The 21,930-nt window shown below is 44.9% G+C and overlaps 1 protein-coding gene across 3 annotated transcripts in view; it reads left to right on the top strand.

Annotated features, from left to right (window-relative positions):
- BAZ1A (bromodomain adjacent to zinc finger domain 1A) overlaps nucleotides 1-21,930 on the top strand; it is a 109,973-nt gene that overhangs the window by 80,473 nt on the left and 7,570 nt on the right. For all 3 annotated transcript variants that reach the window (XM_065402920.1, XM_065402918.1, XM_065402919.1), the window contains 4 exons: nucleotides 5,724-5,872; nucleotides 12,996-13,243; nucleotides 13,334-13,560; nucleotides 14,714-15,201. In XM_065402920.1, coding sequence (XP_065258992.1) covers nucleotides 5,724-5,872; nucleotides 12,996-13,243; nucleotides 13,334-13,560; nucleotides 14,714-15,201 — 1,112 coding nt within the window. The remainder of the gene's footprint in view (nucleotides 1-5,723; nucleotides 5,873-12,995; nucleotides 13,244-13,333; nucleotides 13,561-14,713; nucleotides 15,202-21,930) is intronic.

Consider the following 21,930-nt stretch of genomic DNA (forward strand, 5'->3'; position numbering starts at 1 on the left):
TTTCTGTGTTTGAAATGTACTCTTACTTCTGGTTGGTGTTGGAATATCTTTCAAGCTCCTTTGTTTCACTACATTCAGTCCGATTCCAATTACTGAAGTCAAAATTCAGGGCAATGCACATTTTGAAGCTGCACTATCAGTTGTCTGCACTATCAGACTACAAATTTGGTACTCTTTCTTGGGAGAAAATGTATGCTTTCACTTAAACAAAATTGAAATGCTGACTTAGGCCAGGTCTACACCCAGCCGCTAGTTCGGCGGCTGGGAATCGAAGTTCTGGGTTCGATTTATCGCGTCTGGTCTGGACGCGATAAATCGATCCCGGAAGCGCTCGCCGTCGACTGCGGTACTCCAGCTCGGCGAGAGGAGTACCGCGGAGTCGACGGGGAGCCTGCCTGCCGCGTGTGGACCGCGTCTGAACCGCGGTAAGTTCGAACTAAGGTATGTCGACTTCAGCTACGTTATTCACGTAGCTGAAGTTGCGTACCTTAGTTCGAATTTGGGGGTTAGTGTAGACCAGGCCTTACTTTCCATTTTGCTCTTTATCCTCTGGGCTTACTGCAGCTTGCTTGTCTGTTCAAACTGGCTTTAAAAAAAAAAAAATATGGGGGGGGAGATAGAGTGGTTTTTGAGCAAGACACAAGTGGGAAATTGTTTTCTAATTCGCTTTAAGAAGAAGATGATGATGATGATGATGCTTCTGTCTGTTAAAGATAGTTTTAAAACACGTTAGGTTTGCAGTCATTACTGGTCAAGTGCAGGGGTTTTTGTTGTTTTCCCTGCCTCTAGGATTCTTTTTGTCAGTCTGATAGTTATATTCTCACAACAAACTTGAACTCCTGCTGACCCTACCATATGCATTCTACAATGGTATAGCTGATGGGGGGTGGGGGGAGGAGAGTTGGACGTTAACACCTACAAATTCCTTGGGGGATGATAGTTTAGGTCAGAGGTAGGCAACCTTTCAGAAGTGGTGTGCCGAGTCTTCATTTATTCACTTTAATTTAAGGTTTCGCGTGCCGGTAATACATGTTAACGTTTTTTAGAAGGTCGCTCTCTATAAGTCTATATTATATAACTAAACTATTGTTGTATGTAAAGTAAACAAGGTTTTCAAAATGTTTAAGAAGCTTCATTTAAAATTAAATTAAAATGCTGATCTTACACCGCCAGCCTGCTCAGCCCGCTTCCACCCTGGGGTTCTGTTCACCTAGGCCTGCAGCGGGCTGAGCGGGGCGACTTGAGGTCAGGGCAGAGGGCTGGGGTGTGTGTGGAGGTGCAGGGCAGAAGGCTGGGTGTTGGGGGGAGGTCAGGGCAGAGGGCTGGGGGGGTGTGGGGGTGCAGGGCAGAAGGCTGGGTGTTGGGGGGAGGTCAGGGCAGAGGGCTGGGGGTGTGTGGAGGTGCAGGGCAGAAGGCTGGGTGTTGGGGGGGACTTGAGGTCAGGGCAGAGGGCTGGGTGTGTGTGGAGGTCAGGGCAGAGGGCTGGGGGGGTGTGGGCGTGCAGGGCAGAAGGCTGGGTGTGTGTGGAGGTCAGGGCAGAGGGCTGGGGGGGGGGTGGGCGTGCAGGGCAGAAGGCTGGGTGTTGGGGGGGGTTCAGGGCAGAGGGCTGGGGGGGTGGGCGTGCAGGGCAGAAGGCTGGGTGTTGGGGGGAGGTCAGGGCAGAGGTTGGGGGGGTGTGGGGGTGCAGGGCAGAAGGCTGGGTGTTGGGGGAGGTCAGGGCAGAGGGCTGGGGGTGTGTGGAGGTGCAGGGCAGAAGGCTGGGTGTTGGGGGGGACTTGAGGTCAGGGCAGAGGGCTGGGGTGTGTGTGGAAGTGCAGGGCAGAAGGCTGGGTGTTGGGGGCGACTCGAGGTCAGGGCAGAGGGCTGGGGGTGTGTGGAGGTCAGGGCAGAGGAGGTGTGGGGGTGCAGGGCAGAAGGCTGGGTGTTGGGGGAGGTCAGGGCAGAGGGCTGGGGGTGTGTGGAGGTGCAGGGCAGAAGGCTGGGTGTTGGGGGGGACTTGAGGTCAGGGCAGGGGCGGCTCTAGGCACCAGCAAAGCAAGCACGTGCTTGGGGCAGCCCATTTGCAGGGGCGGCAGGGATCCAGCATGGGAGCTGAGAACCAACAGGGGGCCCTGGGAGCTGTAGTTTCTTGGTTAGCTCCCTGCCTATAGAGCCAGCCCTGGAGCAGGGAAAGAACTACATTTCCCAGCATTCCCTTGGCCACTACCAACAGGAAAGAGGGGGAGGGAGTGAGGAAGCTGAGACCTCATGCTGCAGCCTGCTGTGAATGGAGAGCTGCACTGTGAGTAGGGATTCCGACTGCCCCCCACAGAAACCCCAACCCCCCTGCTCCCTGTCCCCTGATCACCTGCTCCCCAGGACCCCACCCCCTATCTAAGCCCCACTGGTCCTTGTCCCCAACTGCCCCCTCCTGAGACCCCCCCCAACTTCCCCCCTAGGACCCCACTCCCTACCTGTCCCCTGACAAACCCCTGGGACTCCCATGCCTATCCAACTGCTGCCTGTCCCCTGACTGCCCCCCCCCGAACCCCTGACCCATCTAACCCCCCCTTCTCCCTGCCCCTGACTGCCCCCCCAAACCTCCACCCCATCCAACCCCCCCTGCTCCCTGTCCCTTGACTGCCCCCCCGGAACCCCCTACCCCTTCTCCAACCCCCCAGCCCCCTTACCATGCCACTCAGACCGCGTGTCTGGCTTTGCACAGCGCCAGACACGCTGCTGCATACATGATGCCATGCTCCCCTGCGGAGCTACAGCCCCCCCCCCCTCTCCCCCGGCACCTGCCTTCCAGATTTGAACACCTCAAAATTCAGGAGTGCTCAAGCTCAGTTTGGGCAGCTGTTACTTCATTTCTCCCAAATCAAATATACTACTGATCCACTGTAACTTGCTATAGAAAAAGTAGGATAAAATTGATCAAGAAATGCTTCCCACTGGTTATTAGGACTGGAATTGATATTTTCAACAGCCATTGCCTTTTTTTTGTTTGTTTGTTTGTTTGTTTAAAGGGAAGACGGTGATATTGCATTGGCAAATTCCCCATAGAAAGAAAGAGTGGAATAAAAGAATAATAAAGGCACCTCAACTTTTCCTCATTTATGTAGGACAGTCTTATAATATGCATCCAGATAACCTCCAATCACACAAGCTGAAAATTGTTCCACTTTACTGCAGTTCTGTAACCATGCGGGAACCAGTCCTGTCTGTGTTCTGTGCACATCTAAAATTCCTGCTGAATGACCTGCCCTGGGAGCGAGTTACCAGTGACCCAGGGCTGCGGCGGAAGGAGGGTGCAGGTGTGGGGGGGGAGAGCCCAGGGCTGGGGCGGCAGGAGGTGTGGGGGGGGGCAATGGTGGGGGGGTAGGGGGGTGCCCAGAGCTGGGGCGGCAGGGGGTGTGGGGGGGGGGGGGAGAGCCCAGGGCTGGGGCGGCAGGGGGGGGCGGGTGGTGGGGGAGAGCCCAGGGTTGAGGTGGCAGGGGGGTGCGGCAAGGAGCCCAGGGCTGGGATGGGGGGCAGCCAAAATTTTTTTTGCTTGGGGCGGCAAAAAACCTAGAGCCGGCCCTGGGTCAGGGCAGAGGGCTGGGGTGTGTGTGGAAGTGCAGGGCAGAAGGTTGGGTGTTGGGGGCGACTCGAGGTCAGGGCAGAGGGCTGGGGGTGTGTGGAGGTCAGGGCAGAGGGCTGGGGAGGGTGTGGGGGTGCAGGGCAGAAGGCTGGGTGTTGGGGGGCGACTCGAGGTCAGGGCAGAGGGCTGGGTGTGGGGGGGGTTCAGGGCAGAGGGCTGGGGGTGTGTGGAGGTGCAGGGCAGAAGGCTGGGTGTTGGGGGCGACTCGAGGTCAGGGCTGGGGGCGAGTGGAGGTGCAGGGCAAAAGGTTGGGTGTTGGGGGCGACTCGAGGTCAGGGCAGAGAGCTGGGGGGGGCGTGGGGGGTGCAGGGCAGAAGGCTGGGGTGCTCAGCTCGTGGGGGTGCTCCCAGCCCCCTGCCCTGAGCAGCTCATGGCAGGGGGCTAGGAGGGATATGCCCTGTTCCACCCCCTTCCCCCAGGCCCGTCCCTACCTCTCTCTGCCTGCTCTACGGAGCAGCGAGCACACTGCCGCTCTGCTCCCCCTCCCCCTCGCAAGGGCCATCGCGGGCAGGGAGAGGGAGGAGGAGGGGCAGAGGGGCCGGAATGCACCAAGCTGTGGGAAGAAGCGGGGGAGGCGGGAAGCTTGGCTGCCACAGGACCAAGCTTCTGCCTCCTGCTCCCGCAGGGGACAGCGGTGGGCGGGGGGGCTGAGTGGGGTGGGGGGTCGGGACTCCCCCCCCCCCCCTCCTCCCCCCCACCGCTCTCACCTGCCAGGGCAGGAGGCAGAAGCTTGGTCCTGCGGCAGCCAAGCTTCCCTCCTCCCCCGCTTCTTCCCCCAGCGTGGCGCTTTCCGGCCCCTCCGACCCTCCTCCTCTCACCAGGCAGGCAGCGTGCCACTCAAAATCGGCTTGCGTGCCGTGTTTGGCACACGTGCCGTAGGTTGCTGACCCCTGGTTTAGGTGCTTTTTTTAGAGGCTTAAAGGTTCACTTCTGGCTATCACATCATTTAGAAAAAAACTGACTTCTGGAAATATTACAGTTAACAGTGAATTTTAATGAGGTAGAACTGCAGATGGTTACACTTGACTCAAACTCAAACCTATAAAAGGCCTAATGCTCTTATTATGGAAGCAATCCATTGTACCAAATGTAGAAAGCTTTCATCATATCTGCTAAGCCCCATCAGTATGACATGTTGTATAGGCTCTTCATAAAAATGTGTGCAGATTGAAGACTGACTTGGTCTGTAAGTGACTCTACTCCATTTAGAGTCATTGCAACTTGAAATATTATGTCCCTCAAGATAGAAATGGATTTGGGGGATATTTTTAGGCATTGTCTCTACTTTCAGCATGAATGGGCTATTTCTGCACATTGTAGTTCTTTTTATCTTTGGATTTTGTGGGGGCCTTTGTCTTAGGGTTTTTATTTTTTGTTAATTTTATGAATATGTGGGGAAGGGTCGTTATCCTGATGTTATGTAGTATAAATGTAAATATATAGTGATGGTGAGCAATTTTATTTTCACAGGGTGGAATTTTTGAAAGTACCTCAGTGATTTAGTAGTGCAAGTCCCAATGTAGACATTAAGGCATGTCTGAAAATTTCACCCTTGTATACTATAAATGGTTTTTATGTTCTCATATTTGGTTTGTTCTTTCTATATTGCTATACTGCAGTCTTATAATAACTTATACTATTTATTTGAGGGGGGATCCTAGTAAAACATTTTCCTACAACTGTCATAGTCTTTATATATATATATATATATATATATATATATATATATATATATATATATATATATATATATATATATATATATATATATATATATATATAATTGTGTGTGTGTGTGTGTGTGTGTGTGTGTGTGTGTGTGTGTGTGTTACACTATTATATAATTCCAGGGGCCAATTCTTGTTACTTATGGTGTAGCATTTAGGGGCTCTTTAAAACAGTATTTTATATTTGCATGCATCCATGTTCAGTATGTATTTGGTAAATGCACTACAGCTTGTGTGGGGTGAAGACAATAGAAACCCACACGGATGCAAACAAATCTATATAATTTTTTTAAAGATTTTCATTAATATTTATCTTCTTTCTCAATATTGGATTTAAAATCCCATAAATCCTATTAACTTTTTAAAAATTTTAGACTTGTTGGATTAAAAACTGAAGCTCCAAGTACTGCATCAACAAATACGAGCACTCCGCAGCCAGTTAATAATGTGGTCCATTACTTGGCATCTGCACTGCTTCAGATAGAGCAAGGCATCGAGCGCAGGTTCCTCAAAGCACCACTTGGTAAGCATTTAATCTTGATATCATGTCTTCATTTATGTATTAGATTTTTTTGAAGAGAAACAGATTTTTTTTTTCTTTCATGACGTGTTTTGGTGATACTATACCACGACAAAAGAACACATAACTAACACCTTTCCATGGACATTGTGAAAATAAAAATATTCAAGAAGTGGTTATTGCACAGCAATAATTGCTGTAAATCTGTGGAACATCGGGGAATGTTCAAGTTCCCCAAATCCTTTCTATAGTTTCTGCTCTTGGGCTATGTGGCCTTTAGTGTGTACTCTTGGGAATTTGACCAAAAAGCTTATAGTATAAAGTGTAGAACACCTTGGACAGGACAACTTGGTCCAAGTCTCAAGAGGTATGTGTCATCCAGTGGTGCCTGGGGTAGCCCTCACTGAAAATGCCAAAATGAGGACAGGCTGCAAAAGGGAGAGCAGAAAAACAGGTGGTTAACACTGAAGTTAAACTCACCAACCAGTCACAAACTGTACTTTTGATCCCCCACACTGGTTATCAAGAAGCTAAAAAAGAAATCACACAGCCCCCTTATTGCATTCCAGTACTCTGGCTCCCAGTCAGCACCTAGGTCCAGTACAGTGAGAAGTTATTTAAAAAACTCTGCTCTTTATACAAAATGTTCTTCTGAACCCCAAAGGGCCAGCCACATTGCCAGGCCAATATTAGGTTGGATCTTACCCAAAATACCACACTGCCAGCCAATCCTTTAGCATCTAAAGCTAAAGGTTTATTCTAAAAGAAAGACCAAGAAGAGAGTTGTTAAATGATAAAGCAGTCAGATACATACAGAGACTTCAAAGTCCATATGTCAGGTTTTTAGCAGTATTTTGGGAGTTTGTTGGCTTGAAAGTCCCTCTGGAACACATCCACAGCTTGGATGGGTCATTCAGTCCTTTGTTTAGAGCAGGGGTCCCCAACGCGGTGCCCGCAGGCGCCATGGTGCCCGCTGGGGCATCTAAGTGTGCCCGCGTACTGGCCAGCGGACGAGCATCCGCCGAAATGCCGCCGACAAGCAGCAGCATCCAGAGGCGTTGCTGCCGAAATGCGCCGATTTCTGGCGGCGACGCCTCTGGATGACGCTGCTTGTCGGCGGCATTTTGGCAGATGCTCGTCCGCTGCCATGGTCCTCTGTGGCTCGTCGTCTGGCGCCAGCCAGACGAAAAAGGTTGGAGACCACTGGTTTAGAGCTTCAGTTTGTTACTCCAGAGGTAAGAAGCAGGAATGAAGACCAAATAGAGACAATGCAGCTGCCTTTTATAGTCTTTTGCCATGTGGCTTGTTATTTCCTTTGTCCCAAACACAAGCTACCCAGCACATGGCATGGAAAAGCCTTAGAGTTCTCTGTCTATAGGCATACCACATGCCTTGCTGACTCATAAGGTGTATTCCCTGGTTCCTTTCAATGGGTTCATTGTACAGTTGAAGACCCTTGATGGGCCATTGAACAGGCTAGGCAGTGCTGATGCCAGTCTGTCTGGGGATATCCCCCAGATGCACAGCACAAGTCTGAAATACAGATATATCTATAACTCACAATACAAAGGTGATACAAACATATAAACAAGATTATCATACTTGGCAAATCACAACATTTTCACAGATACCTTACACAGCATATCTAATCAGATTCCTTGCAATTTTATAATATTGGTATAACTAATATTATAAACAGTCTGCAATATTCCATGTAGTGTCACAGCATGTACTGTATAAGTCTGTCGAGCACTGGTCCTTTTTTCCTTAAATATTCTGTTTTCTTTGTTCGCAGTTTTCCATAGTCCTGATGATTAGATTTTTGGGAGGGAACGGGGTAGGAATCATGCTTTCATACAGGTTTGTTCTGTTGTCTTACAAAGAAATCTAATAGTGTTGTAGGATACCTGGCTTGTCTAAGTGGCAGGCCTTAAATCTCATATGTCCTTACTTCTCCTTTCAAGACAGTGCCATATTACTTTAACTAAACTGGTATTGTTAAAGCGCTACAGACCCCGCATCACCCCAGTGTGGAACTGTTACGCCAATATACCTTATTCCCATGCAGGGAAGGGGAATATATTATACTAATATAAGGCACCTTTATATTGGTATAATTTCATCCACACTGGGCAGGAGGGAGAGGGAAATTGTACTGCTTTAACTATACTGTTCTAACTATATTGCAGCAGAAAAACACACACACCCCACCCCCAACTGAAATAGTTTATACTGACACAAAAATTGTGTACACTAACCACTCTCACCGAATTCTGTATCCGTCTGCCTTGGCAAAGTGATGATATATTTTACTCCACAAGTTTTCTCGTCAGCCCCCAAGTCATAGGGCCACTTGGTATTTTTGGTCAGGTGGCCCTTGTGCACAGAAAAAAGTCATTTTGTTGCAGTTACTTCATACATAAACCAAGCTAAGATATTCTAGAACAAAGCCTGCTTATTTTCTAAAGAATTCTAACCAGGAAAAAAAAGAAGAAAAAAGCTAACACTGCTTTAAGAAGATAAAACAAGACTGGTTTATAGGGCCAGGTCTAAAAGAATAAAGAGAACATGCAATCAAATAACTAAGATTGAATTGTCATCACTTGAAAAGGTTGGTTATTTGAGCTCCATTTCAGCAGGTTTAATTAGTTTGATGGTAAAAATGCTGGAAGTCGTGGAGCTTTATGTACACGAGAGCTTCCTGGGGTAAACTTTTTGTAAGAATAGGACCCCTCCATTTTTCTAAAACAAACAAAAGTTACAGTAGAATCCCTTCACTTTTTTTGTCTTCCCTGTTGCCATTTCTTCATTCCATTTCCCTGCTTTTTTATCTTTCCCCTTTGTTTTAGTTCCTGTTCTCATTAGGAATTGGAGCCACATTTGAAAACAGTTTTTGCCCTTGGCTCAATTTCCACCTCTCCTACTCTCCCATCCATAGTGCTTTATGAGCACTGAAGGAACTTCAGAGTGAAATTTACTATGATCACTGCCGGTTTTACTTCTTGCAGCCTCCAGGGTGTACAGTAGACAAAGGAAATTGGCACGTTGAATGACCAGATGCTCAACTCTGTTCCTTTGTGTTCTATGTGTGCACAGGCTGCAAAGAGAACTCTACCACTGATTATAGAAAGTTTAGATCGGAGGTATGCATACAAGTGGAGCAGCAGAGAATGACTGACAGAGTAACAGGTTTCAGAGTGGTATCTGTGTTAGTCTGTATCAGTAAAAACAACGAGGAGTCCTTGTGGCACCTTAGACTAACATTTATTTGGGCATAAGCTTTTGTGGGCTAAAACCCACTTCAGTAGATGCATGGAGTGGAAAATACAGAGGCAGGTATAAATACACAGAGTAACAAAATTCAAAGGGGAATTTAGGAAATGCAGGAAACATTACCATCTATAGGAGTCCTATTGGTATCCAGGAAGTGCTAGGCAGATTGCTAGTTAGTTGCTAATCTTTCAGTTTGGCAGCCAGATTAAACAACAAATTGGTTTTGAAGCTACACTGCATTATATATTGGCTGCAGTGCCGTGATGGGATTTGTACAAAAATTTGTTTTCTGTTATTGTTGGTCCTGCATATGGATAAAATTAACCCAAGAATATTAGGGAGAATTCCAGTACCAGAGAAAGGTGGTGGTACTTTCTGTCGTACACAGTTGGGCTTGCAAAAATTCTATATTGAAACATCTGAAAATGAAAGCTTTTACTTTTTTTCCTGGCAATGGGTCTTTTGATGGAAGAAGTGGGGTTGTTGGTTTCTTGGATGCCTGTTTTTTTTTTTTTTTTGTTTTGTTTTTTTTTAAAGCACTCTTATATAGCGCTTTCTATCAGTAGATCTCACAGTGCTTTACAAAGGAGGTGAGTATCATCCCCATTTTATAGATGGGGAAATTCAAGCACAGAGTGATGAAATGATTTGCCCAAAGTCATCCTGTAGGCTAGTGACAGAGCCAGGAATAGAAATCAGATCTCCTGAATCCTAGTGCAGTGCTCTGTCACTGGACCACACTGTCTCTCATACAACTATAGAACTGCCTCTCAAATACAGTCTAGTCATTATTTTTCTAGATTTCTATATGCAAGGCGTGACTCTAGTTCATTGGTTCCCAAACTTTTATTTTTGTTGTTGGAGCCTCTTTGTGATTGGTGGATAGGAGCTTTCACCTCCCCTTAGTCCTTTGCACAATACATTTGTTACAGTTCTATTTTGTCCTCTTTATCTATTTTTTTCCCCCTCCTCTCCGACGCCATTCTTGTCTTTTTTTTTTTTTTTTTTTTAATTCCAAGATTTTTGATATTTTTTTGTTTTGTTGTTCCCCTCCTTTCAACATGCAATATACTGTACACACTATCTGAGCACACCTTCCATAGTGCAGTAAGTGATATGACTAGCATCTGTCACATGTGGTTCATTCCCCCGACTCCTCCCCAAGGGAGAATTTTGTGTGCAGCGTAGGGGTTTGGTTTTTGTCTTTCAATGTATATCTTGCTATATGTATGTTAAAATAGGCAAAGTCAAAGAAGTGTGCCTGGTGCTTGGAGCAGAAGTTGGTGAGGTTTGTGATGCTTCACAGTCTCAGACCAGCTCCCAAGAAAGTTCTGTCTGATAAGCTTTCCCCTTATGGTAGAACAGTGGTTTTCAACTGTTAATTAAAAAGTTGTTTGAAATAACTTTACAAATTTAACATTAGGTGATGCAGAAGATAATAAAAGGAACCAATGGGGGTATAAAAAGAGGAAGAGGGAGGAAGACCAGTCTAGTCAGAAAGATGGTAAATTTAAAAAGTGTTCTGTATTTTTAAGAGTTAGAAAAAAAACTGAAATATTTTGTCACTTTTTTTTTCTTGACATGTTGATAATTCTATAGTCACTTGCATAGAATGAGGGAGTAGAGCTCTGAAATCGTAAGACTGTTTCTTCCTGCCCATCTAAATGGTGCTTGAGGTAAAAACAAAAATAATTTTAAGGGTAAAATGTTTTACTTTTTTGGCAGAGTCAGAAGGAACTACATTTGGTTTTGATGTAGGAATCTGCACAAGTTCATAGAAGCAAAACCTGTTAGTTTATTCTTTATTGTCTGAGCAACATAAAAATCTACCACATATATGATTACATAGGAACCCTTCCTTGAAACTTTTTGAAATAGAATACTGTTCCCTGAACACATTTAGTGATGTGACAACATGGATTTATCAAACAAGTTATCTAGTGGAGTGTAGGACCTAATGGCCCCAGCTGAGATCGGGAGGTCCCACATTCACTCTGTAAAGACCTGGGAAAAGAATATCCTTTTCCTCCAAAGAGTTGACAATCTGAATAGACAAAGGGTAGGAGGAAAAAGTATTATACTGCTACACAAAGGGAACTGAGACTATGATAAAAATGACTTAACTGTGGTCACACAAAATCTGTGGCAGAGCTGGGCATTGAACCCAGATCTCGAGTCCCTTTAAACCACTGCTTTAATCACAAAAATAACCTTCCTCTCTGTTGAATTTTAAATAATAAATAGAGGTAGATTCAGATTTGCCAAAACCTCCGGTCTTTTGCCCAGCTTCCCTAGCCTAAACTCTTTCTGTCTCCTCGCTGGGTGGTGAGAGAGTCTCTTTCTATATTTGTCTAGTCATTGCAGGGCTTTAGTCTCTGCCTTTTCTCATAACCAGTGTCTAAACTGGAGTTGCCTGACAGTTTAACGTGACAGTTTAACATAGGCAGTGCTAGGAGGACCCACACTCCAGTAACAGATTCTGGGTGGGAAGGAAGAAAGGGCCTTGGATGAAGAATACTTAACCTCAACATGGCCTATTAAATGAGAGGGTAGAGTTGGGACTTCTCTCCCTGGGGAGAAGTTGCTTTGCCAGCAGCTGAATTGCAGACCATTCCTGTACCCACGCCGTGACTGGCAATGCAGGTGGCATGATCATGCACTTCAGTAGTGACATACTGGTTTTCCTCTGCTTACCCAGTTTTCCAGACTGCTTCTTTCCTCCTGAGTGTTGAGCTTGCTGCTTTTTTAGCAGCAACGTTAATCTTCATTATCAGAAAGCTAGCATTAGTCGACCCCCAACAGACATAATCCTGGATAACCATACACATTGCCTTCCTTCCTGTTCTAGATTATTGCCTAACAATTCTTCCATTAAGGCACTAGTCTAGACAGATCCACTTGTCTGTGTTGACATATGACGCTTTGTAACAGTAGCGGGGCGGTCCTCTGATGATGTAGTTTGCATTAAGTTTCCAGAAAGCTTGTTGGTCATTTAAAATCTCGGGGCCAGATTCAGACCTTACCTCTACTGCACCTGTAGGGAAGAAGCAGCCAAGTAGGACGTAACTTTTTTCTGACCCACTCTGAACTCTTCCAAAAGCCACATAGTTTATAGGTCTTCCACAGAAAGAATTGTAAAGGGGAACATTGAAGGGCTTGGAATCAGTGGTATATCTGGGTGTGGGTGTTTTTGTTTTGTTTTGTTTTGTTTTTGTTTTTGTTTTTTAACATGAGTGCTGTCTATCTGGCTGATTCTCTCCTCTTCTTCCTGCAATATAGGACCATGCAACTTGTATTTACTTAGTTTATTTCTTCAAATTTGGGGTGCATGATTTAGATTTTTTTAATGAGAAAATGGTTATTGTATAAACATCAGTGCTGAGCAACTGCTGTAACTTGTTTTACTTCCTCCTTGACCTGTAAATATATTGGTTTAAAAAACCAGTATTTCCAGTTACTTTTCATTTATTTAGTGCCTGTGTGCTGGAGAATTTTCTTTCTTTTGGTTTAAGAATCTCTTGGATTTCAAAACTGACACCAAAGACACTTGACATGAATATTCACATCATGTGTTGACAACAGCTTAGTGTTAAAGGGTGAAATCCAAAGGTGAAACGTCATTGTTCACAGGTTTGCACTAAACTCTTGTGCCAGGATGTAAGCCAGGAAATCCCTGACACTGAAGGGTTAAGAAATGAATGGGAATGCTCTTTGGGTGCTTATTTCTATTTTATCACATGAAAAGTAGCCTTTACCCATGAGTATCAGTTCAGATACACAGAATCTTCAGTCTAGAATGAACCTAGATGTTTGTATAAGTAATGTAATTTCTGTTTCCTTCCTATAATACAAGATGCCAGTGATGGTGGCCGTTCATATAAAACAGTCCTGGATCGCTGGAGAGAATCTCTTCTTTCTTCTGGCAGCCTGTCCCAAGTCTTTCTACATCTCTCCACATTGGATCGAAGCGTTATCTGGTCTAAGTCCATTCTAAATGCTCGTTGTAAGATGTGCCGAAAGAAAGGTGACGCGGAAAGCATGGTGCTGTGTGATGGCTGCGATCGAGGTTATCATATCTACTGTATCAGGCCCAAGCTCAAGGTGTCTGAAGAAAAAGCTTTTGAAAATCTAGAATTCAGGTAAGGCTTAAGACTGATGGCACCTCACTAATGCATATTTGTATATTACCAGGCCATTCCTGAAGGAGACTGGTTTTGTCCAGAGTGCCGACCAAAACAACGTTCTAGACGCCTCTCCTCTAGGCAGAGACCTTCTATGGAAAGTGATGAAGAGGCTTCAGAACAGTTTGAAGAGGAGGAGGAAGAGACTTACTATGAGGAAGTGGGACAAAGTGAGGAAGAGGATTATGAGGAAGAACAAGAGGAAGAAGATGAATCACAAGAGGAGGAAGAAATGAGGTAAGTCAGGGGCCATAAGAACTGTTACTTTTTAACACTATTAATCTAATGGATTAAGTGTGCTTAGTGGTCTACAAGACAAAAGTATGTGGTCTTTGTCTCAAAGAGCTCACTGACTGAAAGAGTTGCAGACACTTCGGTCAGTGGTGACTTTGGCCCTCAGCATTTGGTTTATTGGAGTTACATGCATAAATATCCACTCCTTGGGATGGAAATACACCTTATTAATGTGTGTATGAAAGAATACCACCTGCGGTCACTAATTATGGAGTGTCTGCTCATTCTCAAGCCACAAAGATATATTGATATTCGGGAGAGGTGTTGTTCAGAAAATTAAATTCCCAAATTTCAGATACTGTGAGTTTCAAGGGAATAGATGGACATGGTGAGAACTGGATAGTAAAGAAAACAAAAAGGTTCTCTCCAAAGGGAGAATTCTAGGGGTGTGTAATAGGGCCAAGTAAACGTGCAGTTGGAAAAATCCAGTAAATTGATTAATTTGTGTTACAAATCAAGAATGTATCTTCAAGGGCGCTTATGACCCAGGGAACACTTTCTCTATAGTCATTTGCAATTGAGTATGAATTAGAGGAGTTACTTCCTATCCCCAAAAGTTGGGGTTTAATCGTTTGAGAGAACATACGTTTCCATGAGACCATCAACTGCCAAATAGTGTCCCTCGGCTCTCCCTTCTCTAATCTTGAGCTTGTCTTGTGAGGGCATTATGGCAGACCCAAGGACTGGACAGGACTTTGTTAGAACCTGTCATCTCTGCAGCTTATTTATGTGGGGATGGGATTCCTGTGTATTACTAGCAACAACTCTTTCCTCAAGAAACAAGGAGCCAGTTTAAAAAATAGAACCCAGGGGTCTCTCCAGGCAGCACATTTCTAATACCAAGCTGTTGGGCTGACTAGGCTTTTCAGAATCTTTTTACTACATGCTGCACAGAGCATTTGATTTTAGAGAACTCCACAGAGCAATATTTAAGAGTGCTAGTTGGATGCCAGCTTCAGTGGAAGCCAATTTTCTATCTTGTTAAACAGAAATTAGGTACTGAATTAGAATCCTTGAGGAGAAGAGAGGTGTAGGAGTTTAGAACAGTTAGAAGTAGTGATTTGTACAATACTGCTATGTACTTACATTTTTACAGCCCATCAAAACAAGGAAGACCACAAGTCAAACTTCCATTAAAAATGAGAGCAGCTAAACTTAACAACCCCTTTTCAAGTCGGAGCAGCCAGCGTCAGGCCAGTGGAAGATATGCTTCTCGGAGTCAGCAGAATACACCTAAGCAAACTGAATCTTCATCAAAAGTTACTGGAAGGGGGATAAGAAAGATAAAGTCAGCCCCTCCATCAGTAACAAAACCTTCTTTAAGACTGAACAGCCGTACCACTCGTCAGAGTCAAGGCTCATTACGAGCAGATGTATTTGTGGAATTACTCAGTCCTCGAAGACGACGTAGAGGAAAGAAGACTGCAGATAGTACATCAGAGAACAGTCCTTCTCTTGGCTTCAGAATTGTTGCCACCGCAGACTCACGTGAACGGCTTAGAAGATCTCCTCCAGTTTCTACACAGAAGTTTCCTCTTCAGGATAGTGAATCTAAGAGAAGAGGCAGGAAACGACAATCCACAGGTTAGAGAAGCTTTGCTAGGAAAAAGTTAAAGCTACTCCTTAGATGGTGGAGAGGGGGAAGGTTAGGGTTTTGAGGTATTTATTGACAAGTGGTTATATGGAAAAATTCTTACGATCTACAAGACAGTTCCATTGAAAATTAACCTGTTGCCACTGCAAATTCCTGTCACTAATCCTTAAGTACTTTGAATTAACCTGTCAAACTGAGTGATCAGATCCATGGCACGAGGGTTAATTTAGTGTTTTCACTTAATGTGGGGTGCTTTCTAGTTAGTGAACTGTAAATCTGGAAGTGATGATAGACTGACCATGAGGGTACTCCATATGTAACTGCTAAAAGGCAAATACTAAATCTTTAATAAAGCAAATCCTAATAATAACTATCAAGTAAACCACGGAGGACACAGAAATAAAGGGACAATGAAGTTAGGAATATGGGTAACAAATAAAAAAGAGATTTAGCCTAGAAAAATGTACGCTGATCATGTTTGGAGAGACAATGCAAAACACTCAATGAGACAAATATTTGGAAAGCCACAATGCCACGAAAGACCTAGTATGTGATAGAAGATTGCAAATTAGCAAGAGTGGCAGTAAAAAATGCTAATGTTTTGTGTTGCATTTTGTACCATTTTAAACCTTCACCTTTAGGTGTCTCTGCTTATCCTGTAGCTAAGAATTGCCAATACACCTCTACCCCGATATAACGCTGTCCTTGGGAGCCAAAAAATCTTACCGCGTTATAGGTGAAATCGCGTTATATCGAACTTGCTCTGATCCACCGGAGTGCACAGCTCCGCCCCCCCGGAGCGCTGCTTTACCGCGTTTTATCCGAATTCATGTTATATCGGGTCGCATTATATCGGGGTTGAGGTGTACTCTGCTAGTCCTTCCTGATCAGAAAGCAGAGTAACTGTTCTCTGAATTAGTTGTATTTATAGGATGGAAAAATGGTAGCTCAGACAGTAAGAGAGGACTCTGCTATAACCCTATAGTAGATAAAGGCTTATATAGAGCATCTATGTATGAATTGCTGTTTTGGGTTTTTTTTTAAAACTGTTTTCTTGGTTATACACACACTTTTTAAAGGTATATTTTTATACTGAGCTTGCTAGATTCCTCCTCTTTTATCCTAATGTGCCTGGACATGATCTTCATTAGGTCACTACTGACTTTGTACTGTATTTCAGCAAGGCTGTAGCACAGTTCAGATATGTGGCCTTGATATACAGATGGGACTGAACCAAACTGTGAATTGTTTGGGGGCTATTGTATTGAAACTGGATCTCCCAAAATGAAAGCTACTGGTCATACTGCCAGGGTATGACCGTGAGCAGATCAGCAGTGATTACAACAGGGCTCTGGGAATGAGGGTGAACGTGGTATTCTCATCAATCCTGCTGGTTGAGGATAGGAGTTTGGGCAGGGATAGATGCATCCTGGAGATGAGTGCCTGGCTGCACAGATGTTGTTGACAGGAGGATTTTGGCTTCTTTGACCATGGTGGGATCCTTCCCCAATCTCTTACCCTGATGAAGAAGGGGAAGAGCATCTTGAGTTGCTTACTCACTAACATAGTAAGGAGGGCTTTAAACTAGGTTAAAAGGAGGCAGGGTGACAAAACCCTACAGGTAAGTATGAAAAGGTGATCTTGGCAGAGGGCTGGAAATTGGGGCGGGGGGTGGGGAATGGAAAATTACAATAGGTTCATAGGCTCAACAAGAGGGAAAACAATGGGGGGAATCTCAACATCTTGTATGTAAGTATAGAAATGCAAGAAGTACGGGGAATAAACAGGAAGAACTGTAAGTCTTTGTATATAAGCAAAATCATGATGTAACATGCATCACAGAGACTTGGTGGGATAAACCTCATGACTGGAATATTAGTATAGAGCAGAGGTTCTCAAACTGGCGGGCAGAATGTATTCTGTGGGTGTGTGAGAAGCTTTGTGGGGGCGGGGGATTACTGTACACATTTTACCCACAGCAATGAATAACTAGCAAGGCTGATTCCTCCAGACATATCGGGTCCTCAGATGGCGCTGTGCATTTGATTCTAGATCAGTGATCCCCAAACTTCTCAGGGTCATGCCCTCCCTTATCCCTGTCTATGCCCTACCCTCTTGCCAGGGCCAGGAATGGAGCCGCGGTCCAGAGCCACTACTGGGCCACAGTTGGGGCCCGAGGCTGGGAGCGGAGTCTGGTGCGGGACTGCAGCTGGGGACAGGGCTAGAGCAGAGCGGGGCTGGGCGGTACTCCCTCCCCACCCCCACCCCTCAAGGAGGCTGGCCCGGGCCCTTCCATGCCACCCCCCTCAACCCCGAACTTTCCCTCACACCTCCCTAGGGGGGTGTGCCCCACGGTTTGGGGACCAACTGTGCTCTAGATGGTGCATTTTGATGGATTTCTGTTAATCTTCCATAGCATTATACTAAGTCATTGCCATCTGTACATTAATCCGTTTAATTGTAAGCATCAATCAAAATCGCAGTTTTGCTTTTGCTCTTATTACAATGGATTTTTGGCTCTGTTTGAAGCAATGCCTTGCTGTTTTTAATATTTAGTAAGAGTTGCATGTTGTGGGGTTTTTTTGTATACGTATTTGTGTGGCACAGGGGCATAAACTACTAGAGACACAAAGAAGGGGGGCACATTCAAATAAGTTTGAGAACCCACTGATCTAGACAACATCATATTAAATCTACTCCTGACAAGAAACCCAAACATCTGACTTGTGAAAAAATTCTTCCCAACATCTACTAGCCTTCATTTCAGAATAGCAAGTGATCAAGTGCTGTTGGCTAAGTATGACTATCTCATTCAGAATTCACAGACTCACAGCAGAACAGAGCTCATTTCCAGGCTCTGATTGAAGAGGGTAAATTGGTGGCCAGAACTGCACTTCTGCATCAGTGGTTGGTGCAGCAGACAGGCCATTGTGATGCACGTCATGGATTCCATGATTATTTTTTTTTGATGACCTCTGCAACTTCAGCCCTGCACAGCAGGGTGAGCCCTGGGTGGCAAGGCTTGGGCTTCTGTGAATTACTGTTTATTGACTGCGACCTGTCAATGACTTTTACTAAAAATAATCCTGACAAAAACTTAACCTAAACCATGAGTCATGATTTAGGTTCTTAGGGGTTTCTCATGGAGGTCCAAAACACGGTGAAGGACTTACCTTTTTGATAATGCCCATTTTTTTTCAATGAAAAGACAGATGAGTCCTTACATACTTCCTTTTGGGGGCAAGAGTCCTTTAAAGTATCTCAGGCAGCCTTACAAACCTAAACTGGCATTTCAATGGTTTTATCAATGGCATTTCAGTGGTCTTGTCTCTTACAGGAAGGACACAAAGAGTAGAGGAGTCTTGTTTCCCAGCACCTCCCATGCCTACAGCACCATCTCACTCCAATTCCCCACTGAAAAGATATTTTTGACGGGAGCTCGAGAGATGTAAACTATTTATGATACTACCACTGCCCTACCCTCACATACTTTTCAGTGGTCATTTCACACTCTGTTTCCACAACTGAACTGCCATAACAGTCAAGTGGCTATTAGATATCTTCCATTACAGCTATATAGAGTTTATGTCCCTACCTCCTCCAAAATCCCCATCCCTGTTCCTCTTTAGGGACCATTCTCATGAGGGGATTCTCAGGCAAGAAGAGTGGAATCCCTCCTCCAACAGGAAGCAATAGAGCTTCAACACCAATGGACAGGTTTTTACTCTGCCATTCCTAAAAAATGGGAGGTTGGAGACCTGTCTGTAATCTCAGTTATTTCAACTGCTTTATTCAGAAGCTGAGATTTCACATGGCCACTCTGGCATCAATAATCCCATCCCTGAAAAATGTCGTAGTTTGCAGCTCTTGATGTGAAGGATGCTTACTTTTATGTAGATATTCACCCCCACCCACCGGTATTTTCTCAGATTCATGGTGGGCTCTGACCACTTGCAATACACAGTGCTCCCAGTTAGCCTCAGAGCTCCCCCGGGACCTTTACTAAGGTCTTTCTGGCAGTAGCAGTGCATTTCTGGTGAAGCCATTCCATCTTTTTCCTCTATCGACAGTTGGCTTCTCATTCCCAAGGTGCCTCAGGAAGCCTATAAGTCAACCTCATCAGTGCCTCAACTACTCTCTTCCCTAGGAGTCAATGTGAACTTAGAAAAGTCTGTCCTTACTCTGATGCGGACTATATTCTAATACTTCAGTCGTGGCAAGAGCTTATCTACCAAGGGACAGGTTTTGCACCATGAGCAACCTAATAGATCAGGTTATATGCACTCCTCAAGCTCCAGTCAGAACTTGTCTTTCCATCCTGGGGTACATGGCTTCATGTGCTTGTTATCTCTGTCACACTGCAGTGGCTCATGAGTGAGGGCCTGCCTCAGGGCAGACTGTCAGAAAACAGGGCAGACACCCCAAACTGATGATGTGTTCTATAATTAATTAATTTAACCAAGCCAATGACAAATGTGAACCTTACCATGGAGTCACAGACAGTTCTTCGAGTGCTTGCTCATGTTGATTTCATTGTAGGTGTTGCGCGCACCCATGTGCGCAGCTGTCAAGAGACTTTTGCCTTGGCGGTACCCATAAAGCCAGCTGTGGTGCCCTCTGGAGTGCCGCGCACTCTGGAGTGCCGCACTCATGGTGCAGTATATCAGGCACCACCAGCCCTGTACCCTCTCCGTTCCTTCTTACTGCCCATGGTGGTCAGTTGGAGTGCCTCTGTCCCTTGCTTCGTAAGCGGTCAGCGGTTTCTCATCTAGTTTAGCCTTGTGCTTTACCTGTAAATAGTTTTAATCGTTGTTAGTAGTTAAGTACCCATTAATTGTTTAGTTAAATAGTGTCCCAGTGGGGATTTTGCCTGAGGGGCATGCCCCGGTCTTCGAGTTTCAAGCCCTGCTCATCGTATAACAGGCCTATGCCTGTTAGTGACCCGCACAAGAGTTGTCTACAGTGCCTCAGGGAAACCCATATAAACGAGCGCTGTCACATCTGCCAGAACTTTGCTCCCTTTGCATCCGTGGATGAAAAACCCCTTCGTGTACCAGACAAACTGGACTTTGTGATAAAATGATTACTTATACCAAAAATCACATCAGATCTATGTTGCTTCCAGTCCCAAGAGACCAGTTACTTACCCCAGATCAGTTGGAACGCTAGATCTTTCACCAAAGACAACGCTGGTAGCCAATTCTATAGTAAAATAACAAGGTTTATTAGCTAAGAAAAGGAAGTGAGAGTTATTGGGAGGTTAAAGCAGGTAAAATATATGCACAAGGAGTCATAGTTTGTAAATTTGTAATCCCAAATGGTGGCAGTACGTGATAAATTGCTAGTTTCCCAAAAGTCTTTTCAGGATACCCAGATTGTTTCTGAGGATCTCTGCTTTCTTCTGGTGCACTTCCCTGTAAAAGTCCAAACAGTCCAGAGATACAGGATCTTTCATTGAATCCTTACTTATAGCTTCTTTACACAGAAAACAAGCTGGTAGTGTTACTACTCATGTAGGCTTTTCCTTTGACGGAGAATGAGGAATCCATTTGGGGCCTTTGACCTTCAATCATCACACACAAAGACCACTTATTTTGAAATGAGCACTTTTCATTTACATTCTACAAGGCTTCTTTCTCATTTGATAGGTTACTTAGTTGCAGGGATATATACAATATAAATGTTTGCTACTACATTATAATGGGACACAAATAAGTGAAAACAATGCAAGTAACATCCCACTTGTTTTCATTAACTTTAAACACCAAATACACTCTTATACATTTATCACTTTGATCTATACTAATACACAGGTGAATTGGCCTGGGGCTCTGGCATGAGCTGGCACCTGGTCTGAATCTGTCACAATACCATTTGTCACACTCTACCTACATAGCCTTCAGGTGTGGCCCCAGACAATTATTCACCAACCAAACACAGTATGAATACCATGGTAACAATTCTTTCCAAATTAACATCTTCCTTGATATGGTGGAAGGTTCCTTATCACGTATGTGTGGGCATCCCCTTCCTACCATCCTTTCCAGACAAGATCATTTATAGACACTTCTCTTTGGCTGGAGAGCCCACACGGACAACCATATGGTGCAGGGCAATTGGACATCTCAAGAGACCAGGACTCACATCAACCTTCTGGAATGCCAGGCAGCCTGAGAAGCTTGCAAGATTTTTCTCCAACTCCTCCAGTCCCACTATGTTCTGATAATGTCAGACAACATGGCAACTGTCTTTTACATCAACAAACGGGGGGTGGGAGGGGCAAGATCAATCCCCCTGTGTGTAGAAGCAGTCACCCTGTGGAACTGGTGTATCAGGAATTGAATCACCCTGTTGGCAGCTTATCTTCCAGGAACTCAGAATGGGTTGGCGGACACCCTCAGCAGGCATTTTGCCATCAATAGTGAGTGGGAATTGCATGATTCAGCCATAAATAGCATCTTCACTCAGTAGGAGACCACGACTGGGATGTATTCGCCTCCCAAACAAACAAGAAATGCAACATATACTTGGCGCTCTAGGACTATGCTCTCAGGGTGATGCTCTTTTTCTCGCCTGGTCAGTTCATCTGAGCTATGCCTTTCCTCCTTTGCTGCTCCTACCTCAGTTCTTACAGAAAATTAATCAGGACAGAGCACAAGTCATCCTCATTGCCCCCCAACTGACCCAGACAGTTTTGGTTCCCAAATCTCGGACTGTTA

The sequence above is a fragment of the Emys orbicularis genome, chromosome 4 (assembly GCF_028017835.1).
Source record: "Emys orbicularis isolate rEmyOrb1 chromosome 4, rEmyOrb1.hap1, whole genome shotgun sequence".
NCBI classification, from domain to species: Eukaryota; Metazoa; Chordata; order Testudines; family Emydidae; genus Emys; species Emys orbicularis.